This window comes from Lissotriton helveticus, chromosome 1_1, assembly GCF_964261635.1.
Source record: "Lissotriton helveticus chromosome 1_1, aLisHel1.1, whole genome shotgun sequence".
Classification (NCBI taxonomy): Eukaryota; Metazoa; Chordata; class Amphibia; order Caudata; family Salamandridae; genus Lissotriton; species Lissotriton helveticus.
Window position 1 is genome coordinate 709,262,152 of NC_136057.1, and position 14,348 is coordinate 709,276,499.

The 14,348-nt window shown below is 45.7% G+C and overlaps 1 protein-coding gene across 8 annotated transcripts in view; it reads left to right on the forward strand.

Annotated features, from left to right (window-relative positions):
* The window catches only part of PPP1R12A (protein phosphatase 1 regulatory subunit 12A), a 1,571,083-nt gene that overhangs the window by 909,430 nt on the left and 647,305 nt on the right, over nucleotides 1-14,348 (forward strand). For all 8 annotated transcript variants that reach the window (XR_013606928.1, XM_078674242.1, XM_078674241.1 and 5 more), the window contains one exon: nucleotides 14,100-14,190. Coding sequence is in view for 7 of the 8 variants with exons in the window: in XM_078674242.1 (XP_078530368.1) it covers nucleotides 14,100-14,190 (91 nt within the window). In the remaining variant the exon portion in view is untranslated. The remainder of the gene's footprint in view (nucleotides 1-14,099; nucleotides 14,191-14,348) is intronic.

Sequence of the window (14,348 nt, forward strand, 5' to 3'; positions counted from 1 at the left end):
ATTCGCCTGGAACTGGATCATAGATACATTCGTTAAGGGCTTGTCTGATTTCTGTGACAGACTTATTACTTTTAGGAGTACGCTGTGATGCTTGAGCATGTAATTCGAGTGCTGATAAACGCTTGTGTGGCGGCGGGGTTTGAGGAGTAGCTCCTCCTGCGGCCCCTAGACTGGAGTCGTCTACTGAGGCTCTACGTCCTGGCAGAGTGGGAAATGGAACTGTAGGCTGGACCGGGGGTACCGTAACAGGTACTCCGGTGTCTGGAGGAGCGGGAAGTGCCTGATTTGCAGGGACTGGCGGAGCGCGAACAGGATTTGCATATTCTGGGACTGTGTCGTCCAGATAGGACGAAATAAAAATATCAGCTGCGGTCGGTTTGTGACGTAGCTTGGTCGGAACTAATGGTGGCGGGAGATTACTAGATGCCTCTGGGGTCGCTTTTTGCACACCTTCGGCAAGAAGAGGATACATACCCTTAATGAGGGCATGCCTCTGTCTGTCTGACTGTTCGGCTTTGACTTGTTCACCTATCTCGATTAATTCTCTTTCTTGGGCTCGTTCTTGGGATTCTCTACTTAACTCTGACTTTCTGACTTCCTTTTCGGTTCTTTTATGAGCTTCTTTACGCCATAACTCGATGGCATCTTTCTGTGACTGTCTGGCTTTCTTTTTCCATAATGCTTCTTCTACTCGCATGATACATTCGGCATCCCATGTACCCGATACGGGCCATCTATACTTTTCTTCTAACTGTTTGGTATACTCTACCCATAAATCTAGATACAGTATGGCGCTTATGCCATGTTTCTGATACATAAAATGACCTGGACTGTCCCTAGGTGGGACAGGAACCGCTTCCTCTAACAGACCCTTTCTAGTTTTTAACTGTCGTAATCTTGAAAAGAGCGGCATTGTAAACTTGAATCGGAACACAATACAATACACGAAGAACAATAACAATTGGGAAAACAATTCAGGCATACCACGACATTGGAAATACATTAAACAATATCATAACATAACAGTTCGAACAGAATATTACCTGAAAATACTGAGAACAGAAATACAAGAATTTTCTCGAGAACGGAACAGACTAGAATTACTGGATGCACTGCTGTAACAGTACGGAACATACCGGTCCCATAAAGGGACGCATCAAGACCCGTATCCACCTAGGTGAACACTTCGTTTGTGAGTCTGGGCACCACCAACCCACGGACCAGGAGTCAATTTAGATTGGTCCTGTCTAGATACTACCCCAGCAATGGTACTCACCGGGCAGCACGGAACGGAAAGCCTCGGACGGGACTGGACTGCTACGACGACGGACTTCGGACTTCGGACTTCAGTTACGGGTGGGCCTCCGGATACCTCGGACCTTGGACTCTCGGCTTGGGCTCTGGTCGGGACTCGCCGCGTTCCTCCACCGTCTCGTTTGGATGCTGGACCGCCTCCTCCGTCTCCTCCGTGGGCCTGAGGGATACTTGAAGCAGAAATATCTGCACGTGGCCGGTATGGTTCCGTCACGGCTGCAGAGGGTCAGGGGGTCGGCGTGGCTTCACCGACGCGTGGGGAAAGGGCAAGTCCCTATTCGGGCGCCATTATGTGGTAAATAAATAAATAATACCCTATTTTTGACTAAGCATATAGTATAACAGATAGCTCAATAAATAAGAGTCAAGATTCGAGGTAGTAGGAGTTTCTGCAGGTTTATTACAGCATAAGGACAGGATCAGGACAACCTGCATGGGAACAGAGTGACAGGGCCCAGCAGGACAACTGGGGCCCAGCAGCTGCCGGGGCTTGATCTGGGATGAGCGCGCTAACTTTTAATAACAATACATTGACTTATATACATAGCGCAAACACATAGCATTACATTGCAGTAGGCGTAACAGTGGGTGGAGCAGAAGGCGTGACGCGTAGCAGTCGCGAAAGATAACAGTAAAAAGAGGTGTAACTGGGCGTATACATAGACATGTGGTGCAAACGTAACAGAATATGTCATGAATGGGCGGAAACATTGGAGGGGGCTACCTAAGGAGCCGGGACCTCTAACCTAATGGTGCGCGAAAATTGGCAATGACGTGTTACTAGGAGAAGCTGGGGCTACGAACTCTGTGCTAGGAGCAGAGACTAAAGTCTGGAGGGTCGGAGCGACATGTACCTAAACCCTATCTGGTATCTGATGTTTAGGGAACATGTTGATATAAACTAGAAGTCATGAGGGGAAAAGCTAACTTGATTCTAAGACTGGACCATGCATTATTCTACATGTAGTGCGTGATGAAGAATATTAAATGACCATTAATACAGTATTTCTCTAACGTGGAGCCGAATAGGCTAGACAATGACGGAAACTATTGATGCAGTTCAGTAGCTTAGGAATGCAGAGAAGAAGGACTGAACTGATAGCTGGAATCATAACATACTCTTGGCAGACTCAGAGGCAGAGCCAAGCTGCACCGGGCACTGCGAGGCAGGAAGTAAGTGAAGGGTCGAGGATACAGGTGGGGGCTGTACCGCTCCTCAGCGAGGCTTTCAGGAGACAGGAGCTGAATCCAGGGTCCGGGCCCTTTTGAGGCCTGGAAACGGGGACTTTATAATGGAATAACGTGCACACTGGGAAACGTGGCAACATTACTTTACATATGCCTGATATTCGTAGTATTCATGAAGACTGGAAACTAGCATACTAAAGGTGGACACAACTGGAATTGCGTCATTAATCGGACATGGGGAATAACATATGCATATTGGTCATGCACACATAACATATGATGGATGAGGCGTAGGGACACAGAACATGGCAAAATTTACTTTTCCACAGACCAGTGGGTGGAATTTACTAGAAAACTAGTGAAACCCCAATCCCGGAGTAACCTAAGCAATATGAGGTTAAATCGGGAAGTAGAGGAAAAAGACTCGCATATGAATCTTCCATATACAATAACAAAGTTAAAAAGAGCACGGAATAGGATAAGAAGACAACTAAATTCTACAACGATTAGTGAGGAGACCCTGACTAACTTAAAAACATTGAACCAGCACCTAAAAAAACTTATATGGAATGAGAAATATCAAGCAAAACAGGAATTATGGTCCAAATTATTGCATGCAAGTAAACAGGCTAATGCGAGAGAATTCTGGAAAATTATAAACAAATTAGTACGGCCAAACAAATTGGTAGTTTCATCAACATTAACTGAACAAGAATGGGCAACGTTCCTAGAAAAACATCTAAACAACAATGGTGCAGCAAAAATCACTGTGAGTATGCAAAACAGCTGTACAGCTAGTGATGAGATGCAAGAACAATTTGTAATTGCTAAAGTGCACTTAATAAAATTAATTAAGAAGCAGAAAGATGGGGCGCCAGGCCCTAATGGGATACTATTTGCCCTATACAAAGAAAATCCTGACTTTTCGTTGACGTACTTGGTAAAAGTGTTCAAAGAAGTGATAGAGACGGGAAAAATCCCTGATTCCTGGCAAGGATCTCTAATCTCTCCTATATATAAGAAAGGTAATTGGTCTCTTGCAGAGAACTATAGACTTATTACCTTACAAGACACAGATGCCAAACTGTTTGCTGGAGTACTCTTAAATAAACTAAATGAATGGGTAACAGAAAACAATATTTTGCCAATGAATCAAACTGGCTTTATTAAAGGGCTTGGAACGATGACAAACATCATGGCATTATCGCTAACAATTGAAAAATCACTGAGAATAAAACTGCCATTATATCTATGTTTTGTAGATTTTAAGTCTGCTTTTGACTGTGTGCAAAGAAACTTATTGTGGAAAAAACTTTTGGAAAAAGGCATCCCAGCTGTGCTACTAAATCTTATGCAGTTGCTGCACAACAAAACCTGGGTAAGAGTAAGGATGGGGGATGGTCAATCATTAACAAAGGAAATTCCTGCATTGGAAGGGCTGAAACAGGGATGTGTACTGGCCCCCCCTCCTTTTTAATCTATTTCTAGGAGACTTATCAGTTAACCTGGATGACCTTAATGCACATCCTCCTAAGTTGGGGGATAAGCTGATATCCAACTTGATGTATGCGGACGACGCGATTCTACTAAGTCACACTAAAATAGGTCTCCAGCGTTTAATCAACAGAACACTCTTGTATGCAAATGAAAATGGAATGGTTATTAATGAAACCAATACAAAAATCATGGTGGTGTCTAGGAACAAAAATGTGAGACAAAAAAAAAATGGTACATGGCAAACAATCAACTTGAACAAATAGAGGTGTACAAGTACCTGGGTGTACTGTTTGACCAGAAGGGAAACTATCTCCTTCAGAAACAGGACATCCAAAGGAAAGCCAACTCACTAACAGCAGCATTCAAGATAGCACAAAAATCCCTCGGGAATTTAACTTATGGGCCACTATTGAAAATCATAGGAGCTAAATTGCTCCCAACTATTACATATGGAAGTGAGGCACTAATGGGTCGGATGCGGAACTAATTAATAAGGTACTTTATAAAGTATATAGATCTCTCTTCCACCTCCCAAACAATGCTTCGCCAGCACAAATGAGACTGGAATTCGGTTTGAATAATCAAGAGCTAGCAAGAAAAGGTCAGTTTATTAAAATGTGGTATAGGTTTAAGAATGACCATGATAATCACATTTCACAAATACTCTGGCAAGAAGTAAAAAATAATAAAAAATCACTTGCTTGGAGATATCTTCATGAGGCATTAGAAGAGTTTTCGCTGATGCCTATATGGAACAATACGATAAACAATGGATCATTTAAAAAAAATGTGAATCGAACAACCAATTACCTATCACTTCTACATGACAAAAACGTGCTGGCAAAAAGAAAACATTCGTGGACAGTAATAAATGGATATGGAAAAAAGAAAGTGCAAGAATACCTGGAGATACCATGGTCCGAAAGAAGTAAACAATGTTTCATGAACGCAAGATTTGGAATTCTGCCAGGCCTTAGTCACGCTCTGCCATGGAAAAAAACTAACTCCAGTCTATTGTGCAGACTTTGCAAAGGTGAAGAAGAAAATATTGTCCACCTCCTATGTATCTGTCCTGGACTTCGTAGGGAAAGATGTGCATTACTCAAACCTCACTTTAATCTCCGGGACATAAGAACATGCAGGCAGGCACTGAAAATTTGTCTTCATCCAAATGATATAGTCATGAACGTTGCCTTTGTAAAAAATGTAAAGATAATAACTACTGAATTAGAAAAATAGATGAGGAAAAAAGCTTTTAACCCCTTCGACGCTCATGACGAGCTGGGCTCGTCATGGCGTAGCCTCCTCGCACGCTCATGACGAGCCCAGCTCGTCACGTAACATGCGTTTCCGCAAAACCCAGCGTACGGGCGGAATTCCGCCCGCACGCATGCGGTTAAGAAAAAATAAATAAATAAATAATTTTGAAATTTTATTTTTTGTTTTTAAATCCAATCATCTCAATTTTAAGGACAAAACTGTCTTTTTTTATTGTATCGTACTGTATAAACTGAAAATGTTTGTGTAATGGAAGTATTGTAAGATTTTAAATAATCAAACAATAAAGAATTTACTTACTTACTGATGCATTTCCAAAACCAAATAACATGAGTCTCCCTTCTTCCTTCTTGTAATGCTTTGTACATCCTTATAGAATTGCCTTTTTCTTCAATAAAACCAGTTGAGACACTGTTGTTAATGTACACATATGTACCCAGATCTCAACGTGGATTATGCGCCTGTTGTTTTCTAATATGTCCCTTACACCGCATGTAATATTTGAAAGTCACCCCTACAGCAGGCATAACGACCCTAATGCAGGGTCCTGAATATTACATATGGGGGCATAACTGCATGAGCAGTTGTGCCACTCTGCTGGTCAGTCCTATTACCACCTGTTCAAGTGACCAGGAAAGCAGTCTTGAGACATATGCTGGGCACTTATGAAACCGGGTTCCCCAGCTACATGATGGTTTCACTGAAAATAGGACGTTTGGTATCAAACATCTCATATTGCTAAAGCCACACTGATGCCAGTGTTGGATTTATCCATACATGCACCCAGAGGGCACTGTAGAGGTGCCCCCTAAAACCTACCAGCCTCTGGTGTCCTTGCTGACTGATTTCTGCCATTCTGTCACCCGAGACACTGTTCTGACCTCCTAGGGAGACCTGAACAAAAACCTGTCCGGGAAGAGGGTGTGACACCCAGTCACAGAGGATGACTTGCTTATTAGCCTTCTCTGGGTGGCAAGCCTAAAATGGCCACCATCTTTAAAATGCAAATCTGGCTCGCCCTCGGAGGTAAGGAAGCCGGCCCCTTTGTCCAGGACCCCCTTGGCACCTGGACAAGCATGAAAACTAGCTAATCAGGTTGGCATGCCTCCTGCAGGCTAGAACCTCCCCTAAGGTGGGCTACTGTGAGGTAGACATGATTTTTCATAAGTAGCCATATTTTTGATGCCATACCTAGGAATTCTGGGACTGGGTTATGCCCACTTCCAACAGGAAGTGGTCCTATAGGGGATGTTGTGACCCCAAGGGTCAGTGGCCCATTGGCTACAACCATGCATTCCCGAACACCTCTAAATTCAGTATTTACAGGAGCCCGTGGCACCAGAGAATGGATCCTGATGACCTAAGAGAGAGGGCACCAAAGAGTTGCAAAATCAGAAAAGGAGAGAAGAAGCAGCTGACCTGGTACCAACCCTGCTGGCCTGTCTGCATCCCTTAACGAAAAACTGCACCAATATTGACTCATCCTGCAGCTGCTGACTCCAGAAACTTGGAAGGACTGCCTGCCCCAGACAAAGACTCAAGACCTCAAGTGAATAGCGGACCTCTTCTGAAGAACCTCCAAAATAAAAGACTGAGGCCTCTGCAAGCACCAAAACATGTCACCTGCACCCGTCGCCTCTGGCCTGAGTTTCAGTGGGCCACCAATGTCAACAAGGCCCCACCCCCCTCCCCGTCCACCATAGCTCGAGTTCATCACGGTTTCACCCCTCCTGGAATTCCCAACGTCGACTGCAGCCTCTGCATGCAGGCCTCCTCAACCAAGATTGCTCCGGTAAGGAAAAACCTGACTCCTAAGGACCCCCTTGCACTTGAAGCCCCTGGTCCTTGAAGAAGAGGACCAAAGGTGTGTGTGTGTCCCACCCCATCTGTCTCCAAGCATTCCAAGTCGTAAACCCCCTTGCTGGTTCTGCCCGACTGGCCTTCACGCCAGAACCTGCAGCGCATTTCCGTAGTGAACGATTTCCATTGAAAAACATTGGGCTACAGACACTGTTTTGCACACAACCGCCCCCGTGACTATGGTGGCATACTGTTGGTGCTGCTTTGGGCCTTGCCCTCCACTCACCTTAACTCCTATTAGTCTTGTAAGTCTCTGTACTATGCCTGTTTGCAGAACTTGTTCTTCCTTTCACAGGATAACAATGCAGAACTCAGAAATTACAGTGTCTACTTTTAAAATGAAAATCATTTATATTTAAAAATGTGCTTCTGAACGATTCTTCTCTGATGCATAAACATATATGAAGATACTTGCTATTTTTATATATTTGTGTGGATCTCCTCGAGTCATGTTGTCATTTATTTATCATGTATGTATTGGTAAATGTCTTGCACTCCTCTGTGTTAAGCCTAAGGCTGCTTTACCACAATACCCCCTAAAGGAGCACTTTGGAATTGCCTAGCAAGCCCCTTTCCCCTCACAAGGGGACCCCTGGACTCTTTACATGATACATCAGATTTTTGATATATCACATAAAGAGCCAGCTTCCTACTGTAGCATTCTGTAGAAGATTAACAAAACAAACTTCTCTATTCCTGTTAACAAAACAATCTTCCCTTTTTCTATTCTGTAGAAGAGACAGGTGTGTTGCTCTGCATTGTCCAGGTGCTCATGTAGCAGTTGAATGGTTGCTTCCATAGTATGATAAGTCAATTGTGGCTGCTTTAGTTGTAAGTCCAAGGTGGTTTCAGTCAGTTTATGCACAAGAACACAGGTTTTACTTGTGTAGCATCCATTTTGCTAAATGATCGCATACCGGGCTCGCTGAGTTTAGCTAGCCAAGCATATCCTATATAACGTGCTAGTGTCTCTTTGCATCTTTGATCTGAAAGAGACTATTAGTTTTAAATTCCTTACCTAAGAATTACCCCCAGGCGTCAGACTGGATCGGGATAATTGTTCTCCATGTTGTTCATGTCCTTGTGAGAACAGGAAAAATATGATTATACCACAACTGAACGATTATACAACAGCCAACTAGATGTATGATCGTCCGTCCGGATTCCTCCGGACGGACGAAGTCCGTCCGGATTCCGTGACCGTCCGGATTCCTCCTGAGACGGCCGCTCCCCCACGCAGCTCCTCACCCGCCTGCAGTGGTATCGTAGCGCTTGGGCTGCAGACAGATTTGTGCCTCGCATTGCTGATTAGCTGTAACTGTGCTGCTTGTAGCGCTCTGACATCGCAGCGCCTGCATTAATCAATTGTTTGTGCCTTGCATTGCTCATATTTTGTAACTGTGCCACCTCTAGTGCTCTGACATCGTAGCGCCTGCATCTCAAGTTTGTGCCTCGCATTGCTTTCAGCAGTACTGGCCATTCCTACCTGGTTAGTCTGCTACTCTGCTAGCAGCCATTTGCTTCATCACGTTTGTTGTGGCGCCTCCCTGCTCGGACATACACCCCGCCCTCGGCCTCCCAGCTGTCCCTCCCCCGCCCCCCCCCCCCCTATCCATTTATGGACAGATGCACCCACGCGCAGCGTCCACGCGCTACGTACACGCCGAAGGTGCGCCAAAGGTAAGCCCGTCTACGCCCGTCCGCGCCTGGACCACGCCCAGCGCCAGACCCCTTGCCCCTCGCGCTGCCCAGCCCTCCCGCATTACCTACGATGCCTCCACCCTCCTAGCCCTTAACCCCGGCCGCTCCCCCAACTGCGTCCAAGCCGCTCCTGGACACACCCATGGACCTTTCTCCTGCTTCTCCTGCAAATTCAGCGGCACCGACAACATCTCCGCTACGACCACACCACAGAGTCCCGATCCCAACCACCTACAATGCATCCTTCTCAACACTCGATCGGTCCACAGACACGCCATCGACCTATGGAATCTACTAGACACCATCTCTCCAGACGTCGCCTTCCTAACAGAAACATGGATGAACGCCTCCTCCGCCCCAGACATCACCATTGCCATCCCTGAAGACTATAAGATCATACGCAAGGACCGCACCGGCCACACAGGAGGAGGAATCGCTATCGTCCATAAGAAATCCATCCACATCTCAACCAGCTCTGACGTCAATCTCGGAAACTCTGAACACCTTCATTTCCAGATCCACATCGACCCCAAGACCACACTCAGAGGCACCCTCCTCTACAGACCACCAGGACCCCGCGCAAAATTCAGTCACTCCTCACGCGCTCCCCTCCAAAGAATACATCCTTCTGGGAGACCTCAACTTTCACCTTGAAAAGATAAACGACCGCAACACCACCACCCTCTTGGACAACCTCGCCAACCTCGGACTTAAACAACTAGTCACTTCCCCCACCCACATCGCAGGTCACACACTCGACCCCATCTTCACATCCAGCAATCATGTCTCCTTCAGCCACACTACAGATCTCCTATGGACCGACCACAGCTGCGTTCACTTCACCTACAACAAACCGAAACCCATCAACCACTCTCAACCTACCCTGCAAAGAAACTGGAACAAAATCACCACGGACCAAATCTCCGCATCGCTCCTTCGAAACTCCCCAGCCCTCTCTTCTAACGCCAACGAAGCCGCCGCCAACCTCACCCTATGGTTGTCCAACACCGCCGACACCTTAGCTCCACTGAAAAGACGTCAAAGCAAACCTGGCAGCAAGAAGGCCTCATGGTTCAACGACGATCTCAAGAAGTCCAAGAAGTTCTGCCGCTCCCTCGAAATGGCCTGGAAAAAAGACCCAACCACCAGCACCAAGGACGCCTTCAAAAGCGCCACCCGCACTCACCACCAACTGATCCGAAAAGCCAAGAAAACAGCATTCAAGGATCGACTTGACAACAACGCCCACAACAGCAAGGAACTTTTCAACATCGTCAAGGAATTTTCCAATCCCTCGGCCAACTCCAACGACATCACCCCCTCTCAAACCCTCTGCGACTCCCTAGCCTCTTTTTTCCACAACAAGATTGCAGACATCCACAACAGCTTTGACAACCAACCCGGAAACCAACCCACCCTACCATCTGCTGAACCTCCTCCCCCAGTGAACACCCTTAACGCTTGGAACCCAATCTCCACTGAGGACACCATCCGCATGATGAACTCCATCCACTCAGGATCCCCCACAGACCCTTGCCCTCACCACATCTTCAACAAAGCAGACTCCGTCATAGCACCGCACCTCCGAGACGTCATCAACTGCTCCTTCAACTCCGCTACCTTCCCTGAAGACTGGAAACACGCTGAACTCACCGCCCTTCTGAAAAAACCAACAGCAGACCCCACCGAACTCAAAAATTACCGCCCCATCTCTCTTCTTCCATTCCCGGCCAAAGTCATCGAGAAAGCTGTCAACAACCAGCTCGCCGCTTTCCTCGAAGCCAACAAATCCCTCGACTCCTCACAATCTGGCTTCCGAGCAAAACACAGCACTGAGACCGCCCTCATCGCAGCAACAGACGACATTCGAACTCTACTGGACAATGGAGACACAGTCGCCCTCATCCTCCTCGACCTCTCTGCAGCATTCGACACAGTCTGCCACAGCACCCTCTTACAACGCCTCAATAACATCGGAATTCAAGGAAAAGCTCTTGAATGGATCACCTCGTTCCTCACCGGAAGAACCCAGAGAGTCCGCCTTCCTCCATTCAAGTCCGAGGCCTCTGAAGTCATTTGCGGCGTACCACAAGGATCCTCACTCAGCCCCACCCTCTTCAACGTATACATGAGCCCCCTCGCGGCCATCGCACGCCAACACAACCTCAACATCATCTCTTACGCGGACGACACTCAACTGATCCTTTCTCTCACCAATGACCCCAGCACCGCCAAAACTAACCTACACGAAGGAATGAAAGAAGTTGCCGAATGGATGAAACAAAGTCGTCTGAAACTGAACTCAGACAAAACAGAAGTCCTCATCTTAGGTACATCCCCCTCTGCATGGGACGACTCTTGGTGGCCGGAAGCCCTTGGAAAAGCACCCATCCCGACAGACCACGCACGGAACCTTGGCGTCATCCTGGATTCTTCACTCTCAATGAACAGACAAGTCAGCGCCGTATCCTCTTCCTGCTTCAACATTCTTCGCATGCTCAGAAAAACATTTCGCTGGATCCCCTCCGAAACAAGGAAAACAGTCACCCACGCTCTGGTCATGAGCCGGCTGGACTACGGAAACACCCTCTACGCTGGCACCACCGCTAAACTCCAGAAGAAACTCCAACGAATCCAAAACGCCTCAGCCAGGCTCATATTAGACATCCCACGCAACGAACACATCTCTGGTCACCTTAAAGACCTCCACTGGCTACCCGTCAATAAGAGGATCACTTTCCGTCTGCTTACCCACGCACACAAATCACTCTACGACATCGGACCAGATTGCCTCAACTCTCGACTGTCCTTCTACACCCCCTCCCGCCAACTACGCTCTTCCAGCCAAGCCCTCGCCACGATACCTCGCATTAACAAGACCACCATGGGAGGCAGATCCTTTTCATACCTGGCTGCTAAGACATGGAACTCACTCCCCGCTTACCTTCGCCTCACCCAGAACCACCTAGCGTTCAGAAAGCAGCTTAAAACGTGGATATTTGACAAATAATCCTCCTCCCCTCCTAAGCGCCTTGAAACCCGCTGGGTATGTAGTGCGCTATACAAATTTTATGACTTGACTTGACTATGATATTTGTAAATCCTCCAAGCAGACTGGAAAATAAAGAGTGGAAAAAATGATGGGATCAGTCCAAAAACTGCTTTAGATCTAGTCACCAGACCAGATCCAATGTTCTTAAATAATGCACAACACCATTTGCCAAAGGCGATGTCAGCAAAGTGTGTCTGGTATTGCATGTGTTAGAGCTTCTGAATTTCTGAAGTAGTTCTGGCTGTCTGCAGAGTATATATTTCAGCTGCTGAAGTGAAGGGGACTTTTTTGGTAGTAAAATAGACAATAGCTTATTTAGATCATCAGAACACATGGATTTCATAGCTATATTAGGCCAAGGGGAGTTCTTAATTATATTTTGAGGTGATGGTTACTAGTTCCCTCCACAGCATTGTTTCAGAAATTATCAGGTAGGGCTGGCCAGATTCCAACTCACAGCAAATGACATTCGTTATGAATAATTGAGAACCATTACTCAAGAATTCATGATGCGTTTTTGGTTGTCTGACATGGCTGTTCTCTGAGCCTTACATTGTTTAATATCTTAAGCACTCTGTTGACCGTTCCTTTTTTTTTTTTTTTTTTTTTTTTTTTACAGCTCATGACATGCAGGTTTCTAAAATCTTAGATTCCTGCTTTCTCTCTGTCCAATTAAGCTTTTACTTTTCACCTTGGCGGCCTATAAGCTCCCTTATTCCATGACCTTGTAACCACATCCATTCCCTCTTGTTCATCCACCACTTGATGGTAGTTCTCAGATTATATTTTCTTTCATTTTCAAGACTGACTCTCACTCTGTCTTTTATTAAGGTTCCTCATATAGAAACAATAATTCTTCAAGCCTTACCATGCCTCAGAGTTGTATAAAGTTAAAAACAAAAGGCTGTCAAACAAAAATAATGCTAGCAAGAAATTTTCTTGATGAACTCCACCTCAGTCCTGACCAGATCGACCCTCGTCAGCAGCAGGTTGGACTACAGAAACGCCCTCTATGCAAGAGCCTCGCCAAACTCCTGAAACGACTTCAACGCATTCAAAATACCTCTGCACGCCTGATCCTCAACATCCCTCGCCTAACCCACATCACGCCCCACCTGAGATACCTGCACTGGCTCCCCGTCGACAAAAGGATCACCTTCAAGCTACTCACCCATGCACACAAGGCACTCCACAACACCGGACCAGCATACCTCAACAGACTCCGCTTCTACACCCCCCAACCGCCAGCTCCGCTCCACCGACCTCACCCTCGCCACAGTCCCCCGCATCCGTAGAGCGACCTCCGGCTGCAGATCGTTCTCCCACCTCGCCGCCAAGACCTGGAACACCCTCCCCATCCCCCTACGGCAGACCCATTACCTGCTAACCTTCAGAAGACTCCTCATGACCTGGATATTCGAGCATTAGCAGCACCCCCGCGCGCCTCGAGACCCTCACGGGCAAGTAGTGCGCTTTACAAATGTTCTGATTGATTGATTGATTGACTGGCCAAACATCTGGGTTAATAACACAGATGTCCATGGTACAATCATTCTTATAAAATACAATTCTTTACTTTTCCATTTACTTTTTGGGACACCAAGAAACGGTGCAATGTCATGCTTCTTCCACTGTCTTAGCATTGTAAGACTGCATCGGTTCTTTGCATTGCATAATCTTTAGTTGACCACACATTGAGTCCTGTGTAAAGATATTGAAATCTGTTCAGAAGAGTCTAAACATCAATAAGTACACTTCATTAAGTACACTAATTGTAAAACCTAGGGATCGTTATGTCCCTTTGAGTAAAGAAAACTGATTCCAAGACATTGCAATAATTGAAATGTTTCACATTCTGTCAAACTGTTAAGGACTCTGTTCTAAACATATCACACTCTTGCACCCGGGTGACTTCTGTTGCTGCATGTTGATTAGGAAGCAAATGGACTCCTTTGTAAATGAAAAAGATAATCCCGCAGATCAAAATCCATAACCTGAATATTTTATACTAAATGTACATTGTATGTGTCTCTTCCATTTCACTTGTCATTGTTATAGACCCAACTGAGCTTTAACTAGCTATCAAAGTCCAAGATGTTATTCTGTTACATATTAGAATTTTTTTTTTAAATGAGAAAATTTCGCTTTGATATATTAGGCATCTCGATTATTTCCTTACTTTAACTTTTATATCTAACTTTTCTTTCAGATCATACCTCACTCCTGTCCGAGATGAGGAGTCTGAATCCCAAAGAAAAGCCAGATCTAGGCTAGCTAGACAGTCCAGAAGGTCAACACAGGTACACTGCTCAGTATATTGTTTTTGGATACATTGCAAAAATGTTAAAATATATTGCAACATTTAGATTGTGGCGATAATTGTAATTGGACAGCAAGTTTGCTAAACATTTATCATTAAGTGCTTTTATGACATACTGCTCTTAGTAAAATTCTGCAG